General features: G+C 41.9%; 1 protein-coding gene across 4 annotated transcripts in view; it reads left to right on the plus strand.

Moving 5' to 3' along the window:
* Positions 1 to 23958, plus strand: part of KLHL32 (kelch like family member 32) — a 68766-nt gene that overhangs the window by 41781 nt on the left and 3027 nt on the right. For 2 of the 4 annotated variants that reach the window (XM_081857089.1, XM_081857090.1), the window contains 4 exons: positions 9989 to 10715; positions 18564 to 18622; positions 22338 to 22530; positions 23564 to 23658. In XM_081857089.1, the coding sequence (XP_081713215.1) occupies positions 9989 to 10715; positions 18564 to 18622; positions 22338 to 22530; positions 23564 to 23658 (1074 nt within the window). Of the gene's footprint in view, positions 1 to 9988; positions 10716 to 18563; positions 18623 to 22337; positions 22531 to 23563; positions 23659 to 23958 lie in introns of those variants that run through there. The other 2 variants (XM_081857092.1, XM_081857091.1) reach the window with 2 other exon arrangements.

Below are 23958 nucleotides of genomic sequence, written 5' to 3' on the forward strand. Positions count from 1 at the left end.
CTGTTTCCCCCCCCCTCATTTTACCCTCTTCTGGGTCCAAAAGGACTGTCACATAGGCAGTTGCACATCAGGTGAATGTGCGTAAAATGGTCGCCACTTGTATACCTTTTTTGAGCAGTGAGCATAAAATTTGTGCCTTCAGGAGAACCATTTAGCCATGTTCCAGGGTGTCTAATGCAGCCCTGTATTTTCATAAAATGTGTCTCTCTTCCTGTACTGAAGGACGACAGTAGGTGTTTTCTTTGGTGTATTTTAGGTTTCCAGAAAGGAAACCCCCATGAAAGAAAAGGGTGTGTATTCTGTTCCTTTCACACTTGCAGCTAGCTCTGTGTTCCTCGGTGGTTAATGTGCTGTTTGCTGAGTGGCAGCACTGTACACTGACCACTTTAGGTGTTATCATAATTGCCTCTCTAACGGTTACTAATGCTGTTACGTAGAATATTTAAGCTATTTTACTGCTGTGGGCATATATATATATATATATATATATATATATATATATATATATATATATTCTCATTCCTGGTCCTCCAGAATGAATTAAGACTAAGACATACATAAATATTTGCCAATTCAAGCTTTCAGTGGGCAATAAGAAACTGTTTTTGCTTTATCTTAGTAAATAAGTAATTCCCTCATAGTCAACCCAATACAGGAAAATCAAATCAGGCCTGCTCTGTTGCCTCAAGTGTAGTTAAGTTCATCATTTTTGCTAAGGTTATACTGGTAATGCAATATACCATGGAAGAATCTAATATTCTGCCCAGGGTGAAGATTGGGTATGCCAGAGGATTAGTGTCAGGGTGCTTTATAGAAGTGAAACTTGATATACAGGCTGGAGACAGAGCTACAGAATCTCATTAAATTGCTGAATTGTTCATTACTGAGCACTCTCCCTTTAATAAAGTGCTCATTGACTTTGACAAATCCCCATCCCGTGTCTTAAAGGACAACAACAGTGCAGGAGGTGCCAGGAAAGGAAGAGGAAATTGGCCCAAATGATTGGGGGGGGGGGAGAGTATGTATTAGGGAAGCTTATGAGGAATAGTACTCTTTGGTTACTATAGCACGTTAATCGGTGTGACATTGGCAATGCCATATGTAGCCATGTTGTGTATGCACATGCATGCATGCACAGGAATAACTCTGATTTAGTATTCTACCCCAAGGCATCATCCCCTGGCTGAGCTTCCAATAAGCATCGGCCAAAATTTTAATGGTGTATTTCCTCCTTTCTTTTCCCAAGGGCAGGACCCCTGGAGTGGATGGCAATATTGTCTAGGCATAAAGAATTCCTCCACTGTGTCACTGAAGCGATGACTCACCGCCAATGTAGATTCAGGTTTAGGTAGTTAGACGAAAAATATATATCTGACTTTTTGAACACTATTGAGGTCTGACTACGCATAGAAGTTATCTCAACTAAGCACTGAGCTGCAAGGAAAAGTCTTTCAGTATATAGTTCTGTATTTTCTTGTTTGCTGTGAAATATGCGCTTCTAGTAATAGTGAGGGTGATGAGGAGAGATGTTGGTGATAATAAGCAAGTTTGAAAAGTTTTAAGTGTTTTTAAACCAAAATGCCCTATGTGCATTTAACTAAATGAGAAGACTGAATGCATTTTATTGATTATATTTCATTTGCTTTCGATAAGAACGTTAAGGCCATTTTCTCCTTATTATCGCAGTCCATAGCAACCATGGGCAAAAGTCACCCTGTTGTGACTTTGGCCTGTGTTAAGCCTGGAGTCTTGGAGTGGGAACCATTTTGGGTGGGTGGGTGTGGATCCTTATTCCTTTCTCCACTATGCTCTACTGCCAGTATTTAAGACAACATGCAATTGTTCTGATTCACAGGCTCAAAGGAGGGCTAGTGTGAGTGGTTTAATGCAGGGATACAATAGAAGGATGCCCAGAATGCCAGAGGGATCAGTTCTGGTGCTTTCTTAGAATAAAATGTAGACTTACAAACCAACCTGCAGAGCCTTGCTGCCTTTACAGACTCTGGAAAGACACCGAAACAGCAAGCGTTTGTCATGACTTGTCTGCACCCAGGAAAACATGTATGGATTAACAAAATAAAAAAATTCCTTTCAGTAGCACCTTAAAGACCAACTAAGTTAGTTCTAGGTATGAGCTTTCGTGTGCATGCACACTTCTTCAGATACCTGCACACTTCTTCAGATACCTGCACACTTCTTCAGATACCTGCACACTTCTTCAGATATCTGAAGAAGTGTGCATGCACATGAAAGCTCATACCTAGACCTAACTTAGTTGGTCTTTAAGGTGCTACTGGAAGGAATTTTTTTATTTTGTTTTGACTATGGCAGACCAACACGGCTACCTATCTATATTTATGGATTAGTTATACATCAGTTTGGCCAGGGCCTCCCATTAGTCCACTTGCTGGCAGTTATCCAAGACTTACAGATAGCTCGCCTCTCTAGGCCAATAACCATGCATCCTACACCCACAGATAGGCAGAGCATCAAAGCAGGGCAATCAGCATTGGTTACTGATGTTAGCCTTTTATAAGTCCTAACCTGGTCCTTATGTATTTCTTTTAAGGACCATCTTTGCCCATAGTAACCTGTCAGTCTTAAAATTGGCATCAAAAGCCCTGGTCTCTGGTCCTGTGGATGGGTGCACTAGATTCCAGGGACAAGGACCTTCAAGGCAGCGAGACTGCACTTAGGAGTTCTTTAATCATTTCTAGGATGCTGTTGAAGACCTGCTTTAAAAAATAATTCTGGAAGGCACTTTATGTCCCCCTCCCGATACATTAATTATAGGCAACTTATGTTCATTTCATTGTTGACCTATTTTTTTATAGTGTGAGTTATTTGTGTGTGCGAATGTGATATAAATAACTCTAAATAAAAAAAATATTAAAACTAACCACAAAGGAAGGATATCCAAATTCACTGATTTTTGTGAAAGATTTTTCTTTTCTTCCTTTTTAAGCAGGCTTTGAGGTCTTGTTGTAGATTCCTATATGAAAATCACTTTTCAAAATCTGAAACGACTACTTACCAGTACCACTTGTGGGGAGGTAGGTCATCACAGCTCTGAGCTTCATTGAGAAGAAGGGAGTGATATATAAACAATAAAATAATAATGGTAATGATTATGATGAATCACTGCGGGCACATCAGTTTGACTCTTTCTGGTCATGTGACGATCATTTAGTTCTGCATCAGCATGGTGGCATTTGACATACTGCCATTGATGCAGCAGTAAGAGACAGGGCTGTCGCGAAGAATTATTGGTCTATAGTACAAGTTCAACCCCCTCCCTTATTGAGTTGCATCTGTAAGATTTCTAATCTACCCAGAAGTCAACACAAGTTTCTTGTTCTGTCCATATATTTACAATTTCAGACTTTTCTCCCTTTCCAAAGATATCTCTCTCTCTCTCTCTGAAGAAGTGAGGGGAAAACAAGGCATATAGTTTAGTAAGGAAAAAGTGAAACTAATATGTGAAGAAGTAATTAGGAGAATCTGAATGTTGTAGCAGTGCTGGAGACTAGGAGAAGAATTGTGAAATCTAGCTATGTTAGAGACGGCTTGTCAACTTGAAAGCCACTCTGAAAGTGGATATATATGGGAGAAAACTCTGGCAACATTAACTGTAGATAACAGATAGCAAGTATGTGTGTGTAGTTAGGCTTTCCACTTTGGGGCTCATGTAATACAAAGCATTTTGTTGTGAACTTGGGCTCTAATAGAGAAGGGAGGATGCAGCCTAAGGGAGGAAAAACACATTTATGTCAGTCGGAAAGTTCTACAAAACAGCCTTGGTAATCATCTATCTGCCAAGACCTTAAGGAAAAGAAGAACCCAAATTGGCTGCTGCAACCTGCTGATCAGGAAATGCATGAATGTTCATGCAGCTACCATTACTGGCTCTAATCTCCTGCGGTGCTGAGCTGTAGTCCCTGCCTTGGCAGCTCATAATGTGCTCTGACTGTACATCTGAAATCGGATGTCTGATTATATAGTTATTGAAATGGAATAGAGAAGAAGAAAAGGGTAGTTTTATTGATAATGTTTTGTATCATGACCTTTCTCCAAGGATGCAATTTTAGCCGCACAACAAGCCTGTGAGGGAGGTCAGGCTGAGAAACAGCGACTTGCCAAAGACTGCCCAATGACCATTCATAGCTGAGTAGTTTGAACAGGTATTCACCTCCAAACACAGCCAAAACACGCTGGACATAATAATCATTAAAAAGCAAAACAAAACTGGCCCTTGCAGGGCCTGATAACCTGTGTAGAAAAAACCTCAAAAGCCACAAATCAGAATTTATGGAGCTAAGGGAATGAAGTGACTAAGAAAAGTGGATGATGGCAGTCTGAGAAATTAGGTCCATGTGCAGGTCTTTCATCTGCTCTGATGGCTGTATCTGGCTTCTCTGGACCCAAAGCTCAGGAATTGTTAATCTGTCGCTGGAGAGTTTATCTGCCCTTTTGATGTTGCAAGTTACTCACCTGTATTAGTATTTATTTAGTGATTTCCTCTGCCACACTCTCACCCTGTAAAATAAATACTTGAAACATATAGTTAACATTAACATTTTGTCCCTTAACCACAGATTCCAGAGGCAACTAATAAATATAAGATATCGACATAAAATTACAACAATAAACGACAAAGTGCAGCAACCAACAAATTGCAGTTCAAAACTAGCCAATAGTATCAAGCTATTTCTAAAGCTGAAGAAGTAAGCAGCATGTTCTGTTTCCTTGTGAAGCTCATCAAGGAGGAGTCCAGTGGATGGACCAGAGGCGGGCAGTGGTATGCGGTGAAATTTTTCATAAGGGAACAGTTAGGGCCAGAGGTGCCAGCTTGTGAGGGCAATGTCATGCATGTGACATTGTGACATGCTGACATCACGCACATGAGCATCGTGCCTCCCTCCCTAAGCCACTCAGAAGCTTTCTGGGCTTTGCGAAGGAGGTGCCAGGGCTATGACAGGATGCTGGAGCTTTCTGCCTCCTTCCAAAAACTGGATAGACTTTGGGAATATGGCAGAACGGATCTTGGACCCAACGGAACCCCGCATCTCCCTCCCTAAGCCAGGCAGAAGCTTCCCTGGCTTTGGGAAGGAGGCACCAGGGAAACATTTAGGGGACCAGCCTAGTCCCCTTAGTCCAATGACTGCATGCCACTGGAGGAGGGAATACTAAACACCAAACTCCAGAAGTTGAGAGTACTCTGAGCAGGGTCTTGGAAGAACATCTGAATAGAGGCATGCAGGCAGCCTCATAGAAACACATAGCTCATCAAAGTAGACAGCCTGTGAAATGAAACAAGAAACCATCTCTTGAATGCTTCTGCTACAGATGACAAACTGCATGCGTCCTAGCAATCACAGGCAGCTTTTGCAGGAGCTGAGTGTCTCATTTATTTCAATGGAGGCATGAAATCCATGAGTGAATGTAACCTGAAAAGGATATCACAATTAGCACTTCGCTTGGTTTTTAAAAAATGTTTTATTTCCTTACCCTCCCACTCCCCCCCCCCCCAGCAGCTGCACTTCATGCTGCACCAGAGCCTACTTCTGAATTTTCCCCTGAAATTTCACAGGTAACTTTTTAAGGGCAGATGATAGGGTCACAAAGAGTCGGACACAACTAAACAACAATAGGAAAGAAATAATAATGTATACAGCAGTTACTTTTAACTCTGCAGTTGCATTCTGCTGTCTCTCTCTAAAGCATAGACTCTCAACAACACAAGGTATGAACTTAAAATTTGAATTTTTCATATTGCATCCTCAAAAATGACAGCACCAATAAAGTCAGCAGATTGCTCCATGCTCCAGTTTCTGTTGTGTTGCTCCCAAACAGAATCTGATATTGTTTTAAAAATACTAGCAAAAAGTGGGAATATTTGTTAAAATACAGTGGTGCCTTGGGTTACATACGCTTCAGGTTACAGACTCCGCTAACCCAGAAATATTACCTCGGGTTAAGAACTTTGCTTCAGGATGAGAAGAGAAATCGCACGGCAGGAGGCCCCATTAGCTAAAGTGGTGCTTCAGGTTAAGAACAGTTTCAGGTTAAGAACAGACCTCCAGAACGAATTAAGTTCTTAACCCGAGGTACCACTGTCTCTATTGTTGCTTACCTCGTGTGTTCACATTTTATGCCGGTTAAAAATCACAGTCTGCTCTAAGCTTGAGGAATGTTGGGTTGCTTGACATGCAGATAGGTTTGAGATGAATGTCCCTCATTATTGGTGTAGTGGCTGCTGATGTGGCAAAGACACCACTGTTTGCCTTGGAAGAAGCCCCTAGTCAGTTCTCTTCCAGGTAAATGGCTGCAGGTTCCCCAAATAGTTTCTGTTGATATAGGCAGGAGAAGCACCATCAGAAATTTGAGCTTAAGGAAGCAGACTGGTTCGGAAAGAGACAGTGAAAAGACAGACATAAGTGACATACGTGCGGAAACATTACAGATTTTGCCAAAATTATGGAAATGGTGATGGATGCTATTGAAGAGGAAGACTTCCCCTCTTACATCAGGACACCAGTAGCTATTGGAGACTTTGCTAGGACCAACTTACACCTCTACCCAGCAATCTACAGCAGGTGGTCACTGCCAGCCATTCAAAAATTGAGTCTATGGGGATGAGAAACTGGAAAGACTGCTTCGCAAAAGATAATTTGCTATGGTGCTCTCCAGCCTTATACAGCTGCTATACCCCGTTCTGTCAGTAGTTAGAACATGTTTGATCATGGAATTGCCCTTTGCATGTCCTACACTAATTTCCACTGGTTGCGATCCAGCTGAGCCTCTTTAAATCCCACTGATTTCTGTAAGGGAGAGGGAAAGGCATGCTATTTACCACAGGAATTAAAAGGGCTTTTAAAAAATGTTTAGCTTTGACTGGGTTGTGCCCATCTTATAATAGCTTCATTGACACTCCTGTGAGAAGTAGAGGGGGTGGCATGCAGATAGGATGCAGAATTGTTTGTATATAAAAGGACATGGAAAGGTGGGTTCACTTAATTGACTGTGTACAGAATGCATATGAAATTATGGGATGTGAATATCTTTCAGCATCAGCCTTCTTACGCTTGCCCTTCTTTGGGTAGAAATGCTACAAATTAATCTCTGCTGCTAAGCCTCCTTTTGTTTTGCTGCATTGACCTGAATGCTGATATACTGTAGAGGTGTATGATTGGCCAAATATCTGATGCAGCTCAAGAACACAAACTAAAGGGTCTTGCTGCTCACCACTTGAAATACCTACTCTGTTCAGCAGTACAAAAAGGTTTTCTTTGATTTATGTTTTTCGTGCTTTTATTTCAATAGCTGCTGGAATCTCAGGGAACCATGTGGTCGAATTATGCAGAGCTGTGCAAAAGAGTTTAGGAGTTGAGACTGTTGAGACTTGAGTGGCTTAGGTATAACTGGCATATTATGGGCCTCTTTAATGAAAATTAGTTCTGATTTGACTTGTTTTAAGGTTGTAAGCCATGCAAATAAAATTTAAGCAATTTAAGCATATATATTTGTGTGCCTATATATAAAATTGCAAATTTTGGATTGGATGCAACCTAACCAAATGCTTAAATATTAGTATGTTGAACAAAATTGCTGACTTCTAATTGGGTTAAGAAATGATCTTTGCCTTGAGTTCTTCCAAAGAGGGAAAGCAGTGTAAATGTGCGTATTTAAAACTGGGTATGACAATAAATTGGTTAGGAGGAAATATTTAGAAAAGACCTTTGCCCATCAATTATTGCTGCTGTTATTCCACACACACACACACACACACACACACACACACACACACACACCCTCCCTCCCTACAGAAAACCCTCCTGTCACTGTGAAGGTTGTTAGCTATAATAAACTGCCCTGCTAATCAAACAGTACTGAAAGGTGAGGTCATTGCAAATCTTCAGTCATTTTGCGCCTTTTCAAGAGTGAATTTTGTTAAAATTATGCTGAATACACACTTAAAGCCTCCACTTGGAGGAAGGGGGTGGGGGAAACCCTACCTGTGTTTTATAACTCTGCACTGTCAGAACTCATAATAAGTCAAATATTCTTTCTGAGGTACTCATAAGGGGGGGGGGACCTGTAAATTTAAGAGTAATTTCAGATTGTAAATGAAAAAGAGAGGCACGACTGTTCATTTGCACCAATCATGCCTTCCTTTCATCTGCTCTGATTAGGCCTGGTGCGGTTTCATCAAACTACTCCATCACTGAGCTGTCACTCCAGCCGTCTGTTGATTGAAAACAATCAGGGCTCTGATGGCACAATTATTCTGACCCTTTAACTAGAGGCTGCTGTGATAATGAAAGGTTGATTATGATAGTTTGTGCCTCTTTCAGTTTGCCAAGAAGGTTAATTTGGGCATCAGACGGATGTTTAATGGGCGCTTGCTGGCTACACTGAGGTAAATGAGAACGTGCAGCCTTAGATATTGCACGGATATAGTTTGGCTGTCAATCATTGTCATTTTGAGTTTGTGCCTTGCACTCAGGAAATCACATTTTATTTTTTTTCCTTGAGATTTAATTTATTCTGTGCCCTGAGGAAGTTCTTTCACTCTATGACCTTCGCTTTAGCTTTCTCTGCCTTTTTTTTGCTTCCCTTCTTCCCCTCAGATTGTGCTCAAAGGCACAACAGATTGAGCAGAACACTCCTTTTAATTTTCTCTTTAGCTTAGCATAGTTGTTTATCACCTGTGTCTAACGTATTTTTACTTACACACACACACACACACACTGTGGAATAAGAATGTAGAAAATTAATCTGCACCATATTTTAAATAACTGCATGTCTCATAGGATGTTGTTAAGGCTGTGTGAGGTGGTGTGTAAATATGTGTGTGTGTGTGTGTGTGTGTGTGTGTGTGTGTGTGTGTGTTTCTAAAGCAGGCCGAGGCAGTGTGGAAATGCTAGCTGAGAGAAGAGGCAGGACAACATGGTAGCTGTCTTCGCCCAGTTTGCACCCATGGTTTGTTGCGTTGCTGGCTGCCATTGCTTATGATACAATGCAATGTAGTTTTAGTATGTTGATCTTGGAAGATCCTGCCCTTGTACATGAAATAGTATGCAGGTGACCTTCAGCCTGATCAGCAGGTGTGCTTTTTATAATAATTGCAGCTCCACTCCATCAAATCTAATCTGGACACAACTAGTTCCCATTGAAATCAATGAAACTAAAGTCATGCTTGGGTTGTTCCATTGTCTTCAATGGGAACTCAGTGCTATGGACTTTTTCTGTATCCAATGCAGCTACCAGATAATCATAGGGTTTGTTTCATGGTTGTACAATAACTGCATTCATAATGTTGCATGAAAATGTTGCAGGTAGGTACACTAATTTACTTCTATTTACTACCTATTTTTTCCCCATTTTTGGCTAATCCAAAAAGAAACTCTGTTTAGGTCATGGCAAATTATGATGATTCCAAGCTCTTTGGCTTCTCCAGTGCTTTGTGCTTCTCACAATATATTCCAGTTTACACATATCTAGTAGTAGGAAAGTAAAGTGTAGTTGATTATGCACGCATGCACAAGGCTTTTACAAACAGGCAAGGACACAACTGAGAACAAGGCACACCTGAACTTCAGAACATGGCCATAGTCTCCTTTTTTTCTGTATTCTAACAGATTGATTTCTAATATGATATATGCTTTATAGTCATTGTGGAATGTTGTACCATTTGCTGTGTTTTGTCATGCAGGGTAACTCTCCCTTGTGTGTTCAGAAAAACATCAGTGAGCTAAAAGCCAACACAGCTCTGTTATCATACATAAACTCTACTGATAGTCATAATTATTTTAGGAAAGATGAAGGGATGTTTTTATGTATGCATCTGATGAAATTTGGGAGTATAATTTGTTGTTGATAAGGCAATGCAAATGTACAGTACTTTTAGGAATGCAAGCAGTCTCGCACTGAATTGTGGCTAATGCAGACAACTTCATGTCTCTCCCCCCCCCCCTTTTCCTTCTAGCTAGCTGTGAGGTGGCTAGAACACAATTGTCGTTACCAATACATGGATGAACTTCTCCAGCATGTTCGGTTTGGGCTTATGGACGTGGACACCTTGCATACAGTAGCCCTCTCTCACCCTCTTGTCCAAGCTAGTGAAACTGCAACAGCACTGATCAATGAGGCCTTGGTATATCACCAGAGTATCTATGCACAGCCAATATGGCAGACCAGGAGGACAAAACCTCGCTTCCAGTCAGACACTCTTTACATCATTGGCGGGAAGAAACGGGAGATCTGCAAAGTTAAAGAACTTCGATACTTTAATCCTGTAGACCAGGATAACGTTTATATAGCAGGGATTGCAAACTGGAGTGAGCTGGCTCCCATGCCAGTAGGAAGAAGCCACCACTGTGTTGCTGTAATGGGAGATTTCCTTTTCGTAGCAGGTGGCGAAGTTGAGCATGCCACCGGCCGCACTTGTGCAGTACGGACTGCTTGTAGATACAACCCTCGAAATAATTCTTGGGCTGAAATAGGTCCAATGAAGAACTGCCGGGAACATTTTGTGTTGGGAGCTGTGGACGAATACCTCTATGCAGTCGGAGGTAGAAATGAGCTACGTCAAGTGCTGCCTACGGTGGAGCGTTACTGCCCTAAGAAGAACAAATGGACTTTCGTTCAGTCCTTTGACAGATCCCTTTCCTGTCATGCGGGATATGTTGTGGATGGTCTCCTCTGGATATCAGGTAGAAAATGTTTCATTTGAGCCATTTGTGCGATGACAAAACACTGTCAGTGGAGAGTGGGTTTTAGGAAACTTGTCTTGGAGAAGACGGGTCTAGCTTTCATTCACCAAAGGCCAAAGTTTAAGAAACCAAGTTAGGATGCAAAAAGGGGTGGAAGAGTTAGTATAGTGATTAAGAACCACAAGTAGTAAACATGAAGGAAAGTGCAGCTAAAGGAAGGGGGATATAATCAAGGTGCAACGTTAAAGAACAGTTAAAATTGAAATTAAAAAAGCTTTATACTGGGACTTTTGGGTAGGGAGAAAATTGTTGTAAACTTACATCCTTAATGTAAATATGATTACTATGCACACATTTTTTTATACAGCTCAGCAGAAGAATGATGGCACTGAGGAAAGCCATGGTTTAGAATAAATTGAAGTATAAGAAAGTAGATAACAACAAAAGTGAACTAAACACATAGTTGTATTGGGGAAGAAAGATAGTGAACTTAGGAATGGGAGTATTGTTGCCAAAAGTGAGAATGTTTTATACATATTTCTAAGTATTGTACAGAAAAGGAATATTGAAATAACACTCATATCCATAAAGTTGGTCGGTTTTAAATTTAGAGTTGGGGCGATACTTTTAGTGTGTCTTTCTCTTGGGGGATTTTTCAGCCCCCCTTAGTTTCTGAAGATGCTGCTAGGGAAATGGAGTCTAAGGCTTTTTATGGATGTTCTCCCCTCCCTTTGTATTGCACAGTAATAACAGGGATATGTTAGAAATGCATTCTGTAGTTATGTTCTGCACCTGTTGACTGGTAATTTTGAGGTTTTATAGAATGCTAAATTTTGCAGTTTCTGAAAAGTGTTTGATCTGGCTTGCTCACAGATGCATACTTTTCATGCTTTCAGTTTTCAAGCAAAATAGCCTTGAAATGCACCAGAACCATTATGGTTTCGTGTTTAATGATCTTTTTCTGAATGAGGAAATATATTGGTTAGGGCTAGACCATTTTTCTTCTTTCAGGGTTTAGAATGATGTTATAGTTCATATTGCAGCACCTGAAAGGAAGAAGAAAATGCTCTAAGTCTAACCGGTATATTTTGCAGGACATTTGATTTCTCCTCCTCTCACTGCTGTCTTTACACTTTGGCAAACTTTATAAAGGCCGCAAGCTCCAATTCTTTACCTCTCTCCTAATCTGTAAACAAGCTAAGATTCCGCATGAGGTTGGGTGGGCAGGAAGGGGTGTGTGCATATGTGTCAGAGTGTGAGAGAAAATTCTTTGTAGATGAAGTTGATGGGACTAAATTGGCTTAAATCCAAGTATGTCAAGCTAGCTCATTCTAGGATAATTAAATTGAAGAATTTCCCAAGTCTCCTGAAGCTTCTGCAGCATCAGTAGTCACCCTGAACTGCTGATATGCAAACAGCACAAGCTCTTTGTTGTTTAACCAGCACTGTGTTATCCGAAACAAATTTTGGTGTATAATTATATGGGAATTTATAGTCAGTGTAGCTGAAAGATGTATGTCAGTGCCATATACAGTGGGACCTCGGGTTACAGACGCTTCAGGTTACAGACACTTCAGGTTACAGACTCCACTAACCCAGAAATAATACCTTGGGTTAAGAACTTTGCTTCAGGATGAGAAGAGAAATCGTGCTGTGGCGGCATGGCGGCAGCAGGAGGCCCCATTAGCTAAAGTGGTACCTCAGGTTAAGAACGGTTTCAAGTTAAGAACGGACCTGCAGAACGAATTAAGCTCTTAACCCGAGGTACCACTGTATACACCTGGCTGTGGCAGGATCTACTTAACCCCAAAAGAACCCCCAATACATTATTCTCTCTCAAAATTCTGGGTTCAAGGTCTTTCTAATCAAAATGTCGTGTTTTCTTTAGTCTTTGTTACGTTTAAACAAAACACCGAAGGTTTACATTTCATAATAATGGCTTACAGTATGAGATACACGAAATGACAGGGGAAAGCATTGCTAAAAGTGCAGCTATTCCAAGGGTCTGTCTGGTCCTGCAGCCCCTTTCACAAGTGGTTAGACAAATGCTCCAAGGGAGCTAGTTGAGCATGCCGTGAAAGGGCCCCCTCCTGTCGACCGGCATGCGGGGAAATACTTGACGTTCCTTTTCACTACCTTGCTAATGGACATGGCGAGAATGCTAATTCTGTTCCTCATATTAGGTCAAGGTTTCCATGTTTTAAAAGACATTTGCCAATTGGGAGTATGAGAGCACACATCCCTCCCCCCCACACTTGCATTATGCATTAATACAACAGGCACAATATATGATCCCCATCAGCTTCCTCCTCTGTGTTGCACTTAGGGAATTCAGTAGGAAGGATGGGGACAAAGCTGGAATCAGTGGCTTCCACCTGCCATTGGCTTTGGCTCCACCTCCTGTTCTCCCCTAGAGGGGTGTGGGTGGCGCTGTGGGTAAAACCTCAGTGCCTAGGACTTGCCGATCGTATGGCCGGTGGTTCGAATCCCCGCAGCGGGGTGAGCTCCCGTCGTTCGGTCCCAGCTCCTGCCCACCTAGCAGTTCAAAAGCACTCTTAAGTGCAAGTAGATAAATAGGGACCGCTTTCTAGCGGGAAGGTAAACGGCGTTTCCGTGTGCTGCGCTGATGCCGGCTCGCCAGAGTAGCTTCGTCACGCTGGCCACGTGACCCGGAAGTGTCTGCGGACAGCGCTGGCTCATGGCCTCTAGATCAAGATGAGCACGCAACCCTAGAGTCGGACACGACTGGCCCGTACGGGCAGGGGTACCTTTACCTTTTACCTGTTCTCCCCACCTGTCCCAATGGGTACCAGCCACCACTGCTCAATGGCTACCACAACACTCCTGCCTTTCTCCCCACCTGTCCCAATGGGTACCAGCCACCACTGCTTATATGTTTGAAAGCAACAGCAGATATTTGCTTATTACTCAGGATCCAGACTTCTTCCCTCAAGGAATGTTTTTGCTTTTCCTTCCAAGGAGACCACATTTTCCCAGCACTCACACTGCAATGGGGGAAAACGCTTCTTTTGACAACCAAAGCGGGGATCTTGGGGATTTCGAAAGTTGTGGCATCACTGGTGACTAGCAACACATCTATCCCCTCTTCCTCAGTCCGTCTCCTTTCCCATTTCATGAAATTGCATAGGAAAGGCTTTCATGAATCGTATCTTTCATCTCAAGCTATTTTAAAAAATTTTAGTTGATTATTACATTGATATTCCATTGTTCTTATAAAAAGCTAAATGTGGTGTACTTCTCTCCCCATTTTGTCCTTAGAACAGTCCTGCGAGGAAGGCTGGGCAGAGAAAGCAACTAGCCCAAGGTTAGTTGCTGAGGGGAGATTTGAACCCTGGTCTTGCAGTCCTAGTTCAAGACTCTAACCCAGGGTTTCCCAAACTTGGATCCCCAACTGTTTTTGGACTACAACTCCCATCATCCCTGACCAATGGTCCTGCTAGCTAGATGGGAGTTGTAGTGCAAAAACAGCTGGAGTTTGGGAAACCCTGTTCTAACCAGTGCACCACATTCAGAAACGGATTGTCCATTATTACAGTCAATGCATTTCTGACTGCTGGATGCAAACTCCAGAGCACGGATATTCCTACAAGCTTCCACAGTATAATTTTGGCCACAGTTGCAGACAGAATGTGAGCCTAAATTGAACCTGGCTCTGACCTAGCAAAGCACTTAATTTACACCCTTATTTTCTCTTGTAAAAAACTGCCCTCCCTCTTGTCATGCCTTCAGTCCATCAGATATCATGCTATATAGTGCTAGTACAGGGGTGGAGAATCTCTAGCCCATGGGCTAATTATGGTCCACCAGGGGGTCCAATTTGGGCTACAAGGACTTGTCCCACAAACCACATCCAGCAGGAGGGCAGGGTTCCATTTTGCCTTGCTGTACAAATAGCTTACAGCAGAACAGGATTAAGCACCCCAACTACCAACTGAAGAACAGGGGCTAAATTCTGATTAGAGACAGGAGGTTTATGGAAATTTTGAAGACATGGGAAGGGGAATATCTGTCCCCCTCCCTTAGTTTTTTCTCAAAGAAAACAAACATTTTGAAAAAAATGCGGTACTTTTTGGAGCAATTTACATATAGAAAGTTACTTTGTTACTTTAGAGACAAAAATGATTCCCCACTGCTGTGCTAGTCCAAGTATAGCACGACAAATCATACGTTTTTTAGTGCTATGGTGCAGTTTGATGAGCTTTGAAAAAGCAGGTCTGAAAGGTTTTCCACATGAAATTAAGCAACTGTTCCTAATTCTTCCACAACAAATAAATGAAAAGGCACACACACTGAAATTCGGCTGGTGGCCGGTTCAAAAATTGGTAGGGAGATGACCCATCCACACATAGTATGGTTGCCAAGAGGAAGTTCTAGTGGTGGTGAAGGTTCAATGGCATTCAGAAACAAAGGAACACAAACAACTGAAGCAGGATACTGTACTACTGTCAGAGGCTAGTAATGAATGCTGGGGAATGGTATACTCTGTAAACATATTTCATGGCATCAGAGACAGGATTCTGGTCTGAATAGATCACTAATCCAACACAGCGAAGTTCTTCTCATGCGGTGCATTATTTATCCCAGTAGTTGTATATAAATTCAGCCAGCAATCAGCGAGCCAAAAAAATTACAATCGCTTACTGATACATTTTTCTCCTCCTGCATTTGAAATCCTATGAGCTATTTACAGGTTGCTTGACTTCTAAAAGACTTTATTATAGACTTTATTTTTAAACGCACCCGGATATCATCTCCACTGATATTATCATTCTCCTTTTGGAAAGCAGCACAGGGAAGTAAAAGCAATTGCCTTTTGATTGTCCCATTTTATGATGGAAAAACATCACTTTTTCTGGTACCATTTAAACTTTTATTTTTCTGCTATTTTTTTCAAAAGACATTTTATACCTATTCCTCCATTGCCTAGAGTATTCTTAAAATGGTCGTTTGTGGGGGGCATTATGGGCTTGTTAAATTTAAATTTTGGTAGGTTGCTTTTTATATCTATATAAAAAAAGAACAACAGCCCTGAAACTTTTCCACTGTAGCACTTCAAAGTTAGGATAAACTTGGTTTTTTGAAAATTGATGCTGATAAGAAATGGCATAGTTAATGGCAGATGAATCTATAGAAAGCTGTTAAGATGCATATTCCTCCCCTGGGGAGAAGGTGGCGGTTAAGGGGAGATGGGGGAGAGGAGAGAGAGCAAAACTGCCAATCTATAAAATATACTTGTTGGCAGAGCATCTTCCTGCAAATGCGGTGATTGCAGGGGGGCAGTGGAACAGCATGAGGCAGCCTAACCTAAGAGCAGTCAAATCAGCTTGATGACTTTCAAAGCCAGGAATTCTGCTGGAGGCAAGGGTATTTGATCTGAGGGGGGAAGGGAGGATTAAAACATATAGAGGCTGTGCTATTAATTCCAGGTCTATTTTTCTGTCGTCAAATCTGTATGTAAATCCATAGCATCTCATTTTGGCAAATGAATCTTTTTTTAAAAGGGGGGGGGTGTGCAGAAAGAAGGCAAAGGGAACATAATGGCTTTAAGGTGTAGGTATGTGTGTGCACGTGAGAAAAATTAAACATGCGGAGGGGAAACATCCCCAGTACCAAGAAATGAATGCACGTTTTATGCTTCCACGCCAATGTTAAGACCCAGCCGGACAAATGCCTATGGCGAAAGTATCCTTTGAATTTGCATGATTCTTGTGCTGTGGACAGGCTTATATAGCAGGTATTTTAGTACAGATCATCGGCTGGGTTGAGAGAGGAGCTAGATTTTAGTTACCCATCATTTTGAAATGAAAATACCTTGTACCTTTCTGTCAACCTGACCGCCCTTCTGCTTCTCTGTTTCCACACTCTTTCCTGTCTCTCCGGCCCCATAACCCAACCCAACCCATCATGCATAAAAAGGCCTCTTCACTCCTGGAATGAACAGCACGGATAGTCTTACTGGGAACAGTGACACAGGCAGAAAGAGTCGTGTCCCCCTTCCCACACCACTTCCTGTGTGCTATGGTCCCACTACTGGTCACCCCTCTACTTACCTTAAAAAAAGAGAGAAAAGAAATGTGATCACAATTTCTCATCTAATCATTCTGATCTGATTGAGCTTTGAGGTTGCCATGAAGCAGATTTCTAGATTTCCTTGCATTCTGTAAAAAGTACAAAGCTCCTCCTTTCCCAACTTTTAATTCACACCCCTCGTCCCTCCCTTTCAGCACACTTTCATTTCACTCTTTCATCCTCGTAGCTGTTACTTGAAATTCCAACTTTGCAATTTAAGTGTAGTTTTTCAAGTAATGGGATCCACAGGAAGAGACTCTTTACCTTTTTAGGGAAGTGGCAGCTGCAGCCTAGTGCAGCTGCAGGAGCTGGCGAGGGCGCGAGGGGTATGCTGCCAAAGTCTTAGCTTCAAATGGGCCAATCATGGCCTTTGTGGGGGGAGAGGGTAGGTCTTCAGCAGCGGACCAGCTGAACGTATTCACTCTGGTCCGCCGCCACTGAATTTAGGCTGGCTGTACTTAGAGCCAGAGCACAGTTGGCAATCCATTCCTCCCTGTAAGTTTGGCTCTGCGTATATAGGCACAACCTTGTTGTGGAGTTCAATCAGTCACCATATTCGGGGCCAGGGAGAAATTTGCCTGTAGACAAATTGGGCCCCTTTGGGTTTTTGACTTCCTCAAAGCAACTGCCACAACTTTGGTGGAGGGGGGAAAAAAAGGCATTGGTTTGGATCCTCAGTCTATCTTGAAGGATAAGAGGAACCCTCCCTTTGGCTATGTCAAAATCTCAGGATACCCTGGTAAAGGGGTCTGGGTTGAAGATTCTGGCCAAAGGTCCAGACGGAAGCAGATGGGCCATTAGGACTTCCATCTGGTGGCCTTGGAGGGGTCACCCTTAACCTAGGACCGACCCTTGTGAATAATAATCTAGTAGTTGGGCTGAATGATTCAGGATACATACCCAGTGGCTATGCCAAAGCCTTCTGTCATCTGTAGTGGCCAGTTAAATTCCAAGATCTTGTCATGTTCTTTTGTTGTTCATAAGTTACTACCTCTTCCTAGCTCTCGAGACACAATGCGCATGGGCCTGCAAATGGTGACACGGAAGTGTACCAAATAGGCTACACCTGATTTGCCTCAGTACATGTTTGTGATAGACAGTGGGGATGGAGAAAAAGCTGTGCCCTTCCTAAAATTAATTTACATGGAGACAATGAGAAATTACCTTATACCAGCAGACATTGTGCAATTTCTCCCTCTAACGTTCACTAGCATTCTGCAACATCACAGAAATTCAGTCAGCAGGATAGGTGGCTACAGATGACATTGTTTTTAGCATATATTATGATTAGATGTATTTTTATCCTGACACTTCTCCAAGGTTATGGTACTGTACAGGGTCGCCCCACCCTAATATAATATACCTTGAATTTAATCTTAGGACAGCCCTATTCTTCCAGATGTCTTGCATAGATTTGTGTCATCATGCAACATATTACTGCTGTCCTTACTTTAACTGTGTTTGTTCAGAGGACCTCTCTTAGCAGAAGAAACAGAATGGTGACCTTCAGGTACCCTTCAGTATTCAAAGGGTGTGACTTATTTTGCCTAGTTGTGGTTTGTGGCACATGAACCAACATGGGCATATTGTTAACTTGCCACTGGAGAAATAAGGATGTTGGAAAGTGAAACTTGACAAATTCCTTTTTGCATGTAGCATGGAAAAAAATGCAGTATGCTTCCTAATGGTAGATAATTTGCTTTAATGCACTCCCAACTGTGTTTAATGTTCGTGTAACACTGTAAACATCTGTTACAGGAGGAGTAACAAATACTGCACAATATCAGAACAGGCTAATGGTGTATGATCCTTCACAAGTAAGTTTATATATTACAAGTATTTATTTAAACACAAAGAATGCAAAGTATGTGAGTAAATGCACTATCAAATGAGTAAAGCATCTCATTCCAAACAACAATAGCTTAGATGAGGATATAAAAGTGCAGCTCCTGCGCATTGGCAGATCCTGGCAGGCATTAAGAGAGCCCTGTTTTCCCTTACTCTTTAGTATGCAAGGAAGCAGCTCACCAGGAGAGTCTGGAAATAGGTGACCCATATGTGTCTTAATATCCACCCTCCAGCTGTCTCGGTCCCTGCAATGTATGTTACTTGAGCACTGAAGCTCATGGTGAAGGAAGATACAGGAAGTTTATGCAAAACCTGTATTCCAGTCTGCCTTAGCACTGATGAGAGATGGGTACCCTTGATCCCTATGATCCTGCCATCGGTTAGTGCGGCATCCTTATTGTGAGGCAAATATCATGACCTTGGTATCTATTTGTATAAGTTAATAGTTGGAAATGTAAAGACTCCTGCTGATATTAGCATCTTTCCCAGCCCAGCTCATTGGGATTTCCCAGCTGAGAAGCCTGAAGTTGAACCTTGGATTATTTAAGTGAGCCAAGTCAACCCCTGGGCCTCTTGCACTTAGAACTATTAATCATTTTTTTAAAGTGCCACAAATAATGTTAACAGGCTGAAAGCTGGTGAAACTAACGGTTCTATGTATGCATATACACCTATCACTTCATTTTCAGAGGCAGGTTCTAGTGGAATCTTCTAAAGAAGATTCCACCTAAACATTAGGAAGAACTTCCTGACAGTAAGAGCTGTTCGACAGTGGAATTTGCTGCCAAGGAGTGTGGTGGAGTCTCCTTCTTTGGAGGTCTTTAAGCAGAGGCTTGACAACCATATGTCAGGAGTGCTCTGATGGTGTTTCCTGCTTGGCAGGGGGTTGGACTCGATGGCCCTTGTGGTCTCTTCCAACTCTATGATTCTATGGAATGTCAGACAGTGGCGTAGCGTGGGTTGTCAGCACCCGGGGCAAGGCAAGTAATTTGCGCCCCCTAACCTGTGGATTTGCGCCCCCTAACCCGTGGATTTGCGCCCCCTAACCTGTGGATTTGCCCTAACCCCAGATGTTGCGCCCGGTGCGGCCGGCCCCCCCTGCACCCCCCACGCTACGCCACTGATGTCAGATGCTAGGAACAAGTAACGTAAATAGTTGTCAGCTTCATGCTTTCAGAGGTATCTTGCAGGTTACTGATGAGCCTTGGATCTGATCTAGAAAGGTAGTTCTTAACATTATGAACTATGCATATGTGGTGGCACTTGAGATACCTATAAATAAGTAAACATACTTAAGAAACAACTCATCCAAGCAGAAGTTTTAAAAGTCAGTGTATTATCTGTCATAGGAATCTGCATTATAAGCCAGATCACACTATTTGTCCATCTCAACTGTCCCAAACACATTTTAGGAAGGCTGTAATTCTTAAAACACAAAAGCCACAGTCCAACTTAGACTTAAGTGTTCTGATGCCCGTTGAGATCAGTGGGGTTATGTACACTTAGCTATGTTTTGGAATGTAGTCAAGTGTATATTAGTGCAACATTCTGAGGAACCTTTAGACCAGATTCTTAATCATTCAGTTAATATTCTTATCCTAATGAAATAAAAACCAGTTAAAAGAACCTTACAACACATAACAGGTAAAGGCAGTTCCGTATCTTGTTCTTCTCCTTGTGTCGTGGTTGGAACAGTGTTCTGAAATCTTGAACTCCCATCTGCTACCAGCCTCCCTGTAGTCCAGCAGCTGGGGACACCAGGTTAGAGAAGAATGGGTGGAAATGCAGGGCTTTAGAGACCTGGGTTCAAAAGCCCATTCATCCACATGCTCGCTGGATGACCTTGGGCTGGTCACTTTATCTCAGCCTTGCCTACCTCAAACATGACTGACAGGATAAAATAGAGTGGCGAGGAAAGAATGACCTACACTACCTTGAAGAAAGGCTGGATGCAAATGTAGTAAATGTTTGCTGAAAATAAATAATATTTGGTGCAATTTGCTTTATAATATGACATTTGTGCACTTCCATTTCACATCGTTGGTGTTGGTGGAGAAACACAATGTGGCGCAAGTTCCATTAAATCAGAGCTTTCCAAACTGTGTCTCGTGACATGTTAGTGTGTTGGCTGCAGTGTGTAGTTGTGTTGTGTGAACACTCCCTGCTCTCCTCCAGGGGCTGGAAAGGGGTTAGTTTAACCTCTGGTTTTTGCTAGTAAAACTGAATTACTGTGTTGCAGAACGATGCATGTCTAAAAAGTGTCACCGACATGAAAAGTTTGGAAAGCTCTGCACTAAAAGTTGAGAGATGTGGAGAACAGACCCAGGAAGCTGCCTTATTCACCACCAGCAGCCATTTGTTTTGTATAATTTCTACTTCCAGCTTTAGACAGATTTCGTGCATTCTTTAGTCCCATTTGCTGGCAAAACAGTGATTTGTGATTACAGAAAAGGGGCTTGATTTTAGCAGTGCATTGAGCCACCTTAAACCCCTTAGAAGTACCTGCATTTCTTGCACCAAAACCTAGCCCAGTTGACTTCTCTCTGTATGAAGCCTTAGATTTGTTTTGCATGCAAATGTTTGTCAACATGAACAAAATAGCATCCTGCCTATTTATTTACATTTTCTAATGCTCCCATTTTTTATGTGTATTACATTTTGTTGCCTTTGGGGGCTCAGAAGCTGTTTCCTCCCACTTTCTGGCCCTCTGCATACTTGGGTTCCTTTTAGGCCAGAGCCCCCAAACACAAACAGTTAATAGGTAGAAAGTGTGTGTTAGCATTCTTACAATGAGGTCGGCTTCGTGTTTTTACACACACGCTCTTTTTAAAAATTCTGCTGGCATATTGTATACGGTGGGCACTGGAAGAACCTCACATCTGCTTGCGCCTTGCACAGAATCTCAATACCTCTATAATTTGGTGCTAGTGCCTGTTTCTGCGCTAGGCCTTTGTGGAGTGCTGATAATGCCTACCATCTGCCACTGAGCACATAGCTACCTGCCAACAGGCAGGCTGGGGTGACCTCTGCTTCTCCACTGCTGATTAGTATTCACACACTGGCTTATTAGGAATGACCCCACCAGGCCCCTCTGTTTCCTTGCCTTTGCAGTGCTTAGCAGCTTACCTGGCAGTCACTGCTGTGGAGGAAGCTAAGATATAATCAGGGGATGCAGGCAGGCTTTGCAAAGCAGATGGTGTCTATAGTTCTGTGTCAAGGGACTGGACTGCTAATGCAAATATTAATTTATCCTAGCCAAATAATACACAATATAACGGATAGCTATACATTATGGGGGCTACATGGTGCAATTGTTTTAGGATTTCCACTGTTTCATGCACACTACTCTCCATTCTTCTAATAATAAATTTGTTTCACCTCTTCTTTTACCAATTAAAAATATCACTATTGTTTACTTAGCCAGTGATACACATTAAGAAATAAAAGGGCACCAAGCAAGACTTTTCTGCCTGGGAAAACGTTTGGCTAAATTTTCATTCATTTGGTTAATTTTAATAGCTTAGGCTATGAAAACTTAAGTTATTACTTAATTTTCAAACATCATTTTGATGTGGCTATATGGGTAACATTTATTGCAAGCCACCTTGAACCTAGTAAGAAAGAAGATTTTTTTCCCCCTATAGAAATTAATGTGAACCAGTTCTCTTATGTTTATATTTACAGAATAAATGGCTTAGCCGCAGCCCCATGTTGCAGAGAAGAGTCTACCATTCAATGGCAGCTGTGCAAAGGAAGCTGTATGTTTTAGGAGGCAATGACCTGGATTATAACAATGACAGGATTCTTGTCCGCCACATAGATTCCTACAATATAGACACTGACCAGTGGACACGCTGCAACTTCAGTCTGTTGACAGGCAAGTATTTTGTTTGTATATTTTAGTAGAGTATGGCACTACAGCAAAGTTTCAAGTCAAATTCTTCCCTCCTCCCTCACTTTTAAATTCAGTTAGTTTGCACTGTTTGAGCTTTGGATTTTGCTGATTTGCAAGGGAAGCAAAACACAATCAGCTTCATGCAAGTTCTGGCATTGAAGCAATAGACCAACAAGAGCCCAGTGCTGGATACTCTGATACAAAAGGAAGTATCTGGATTCCTTTCTCTACTTCATATAATTAAATGTGCGGAGTGCTGAAAACACTACTTCTCCTCATCCCAGACATGCACCACTTTTGATTTGTCAGGCCAGCCCCGTCGTGTATGGCAACTTAGTTAGAAGCTCTTCTTTTTATTGGGTGGGGCTGCAAAAGTTGTTGCAGGCCTGCTCTACTCCAAACTTTCTCCTTCAATCCTATGACCAGTACCTGCTACTGTTGTCTTTTGCTCATAGGTGGCTTATTATTGCTAATCAACTGCAAAGACAGAAGATGGGGAGTTGTTAAAACAAGTTCAGGTGCCCTTTATCCTGCTCTAAAAGTGATCAGTGCTATCACAACCAGTAAAGACCACTTGTATCTGACTGTGGTGTATACCAGTGCAAGAACACAGCTTGTACATCAGCTGTTGATTGTGAGATAACCCACCCCCCTCAAAATAGCAATTATTTGGTGCATGGTGGGAATAGAAACACTGAAGAGTGTTGTACATGTTTTCAAAATATACTTAAATAGAAATGCTTGGGCAAATGTGTGCAGTAGCAGGAGAAATTTATAATAAGTAGAACTTACAACTTGCATGGGTATGCTGTACTATTTTAGATTCTTCAAAAACACTGGAAATGTACCAATAAGCTTGTCTGTTGACTCTGTTTTAAGAGAGATTATAGCAATGTTTCCATGTAAACAGCTGGCTAGCTGAATCTATGTGCAGCATTCCACAGTATAGAAGTAGTATATGTATATATATATAAAAAGATTAACAAACACATATGGTATTGTTTTTCTGCTTCAGGCCAAAATGAATCGGGAGTTGCTGTTCACAATGGCAGAATATACTTAGTTGGTGGCTACTCATTTTGGACAAATGAACCCTCCGCATGTATCCAGGTCAGTGGTTTAGGCTCCTTCTTTCGAGTCTCTCCCAGTGGAATTGCAAGGTTACCTTTTCCAGAATTGTTCACACTGGGATATCTTTTTGGTGAAACAGACCTATGCAATTGATTTAAACTTCTAAGAAAAGAGGAAAAGCAACTTGTCTAAACTGTTAGGATCATAAGTTGTCAACACTTTTGAAAAAGCTAATTGGGGTAAAGGTAAAAAGCGCTTGCTTGTTCAGCAGTCTTCATAGTAGTACAGCCACATACATTATTTTCCACTGCTACCATTTAACTCTTGCTTTTAATAAGT

Source organism: Podarcis erhardii, assembly GCF_964252035.2.
Source record: "Podarcis erhardii genome assembly, chromosome: 3".
NCBI lineage: Eukaryota > Metazoa > Chordata > Lepidosauria > Squamata > Lacertidae > Podarcis > Podarcis erhardii.